At 37.5% G+C, this 1,048-nt stretch overlaps 1 protein-coding gene across 1 annotated transcript in view; it reads left to right on the forward strand.

Moving 5' to 3' along the window:
• The window catches only part of LOC106870460 (sodium/glucose cotransporter 4), a 96,758-nt gene that overhangs the window by 84,444 nt on the left and 11,266 nt on the right, over nt 1–1,048 (forward strand). Inside the window, exon 11 of the mRNA XM_014916561.2 lies at nt 569–731. Within this exon, the coding sequence (XP_014772047.1) occupies nt 569–731 (163 nt within the window). The remainder of the gene's footprint in view (nt 1–568; nt 732–1,048) is intronic.

Raw genomic sequence — 1,048 nt, forward strand, 5'->3', positions numbered from 1 at the left:
ATATATATATATATATATAAATATACACATGCATATAGATAGATAGATAGATATACAATGGATTTCCTTTAGTTTCTATCTACCAAAATCCACTTACAAGGGCTTTGATTGGCCTGAGATTATAGTAGAAGGCACTTGCCCAATGTGCCATGCAGTGGAACACAACCTGGAGCCATATAGTTGGGATACAAACTTCTTACCATGCAGCTATGCCAGCATCCTGCATTCACTTGCTTAGCTATAATTGTACCATTGTAGCCATCATCTAAACCAGTTACTCACTAAAACTACGTTTAAAACAATTAAGAGATCCATGACAACAGTCAACAGAATTACATTCTCCATCTCAAGTATCAGTTGGCTAATAACTATTTTGTTGTGACACCTTAATTTCTTGTACAACATGAAACAAGAGGTAATTATTTACCTCTTGTTTTGAAACAGGAAGTAATTATTGAACAAAAAAAACCAATGAAAATCATATTAGTTATGATCATTTAATTGCATTTAGTTAATTGGATTTCTTTATCTTCATTTTGCTTCTTCCTTGTTTGTCATTTCTCTGCAGAGTCGCTGTACTTTTCCTAGCAGCTGTAAGTATAGTTTGGATCCCAATTGTACAGAATGTTCCCCAGATGTTCAACTATATCCAGTCAGTAACCAGCTATTTAGCTCCTCCAGTGTGTGCCATATTTGTCTTAGGAGTATTCTGGAAACGAACAAATGAACTGGTAAGATAAAATTTTGTTTTAGATATTACATTACAGACTAGTATAGTTATAAAAATCAGGCTTTTATTTCTGCCCTCATTCATCATCATCATCATCATCATCATCGTTTAACGTCCGCTTTCCATGCTAGCATGGGTTGGACGATTTGACTGAGGACTGGTGAAACCGGATGGCAACACCAGGCTCCAGTCTGATTTGGCAGAGTTTCTACAGCTGGATGCCCTTCCTAACGCCAACCACTCAGAGAGTGTAGTGGGTGCTTTTACGTGTCACCCGCACGAAAACGGCCACGCTCGAAATGGTGTCTTTTATGTGCC

The sequence above is a fragment of the Octopus bimaculoides genome, chromosome 16 (assembly GCF_001194135.2).
Source record: "Octopus bimaculoides isolate UCB-OBI-ISO-001 chromosome 16, ASM119413v2, whole genome shotgun sequence".
Taxonomy (NCBI): domain Eukaryota; kingdom Metazoa; phylum Mollusca; class Cephalopoda; order Octopoda; family Octopodidae; genus Octopus; species Octopus bimaculoides.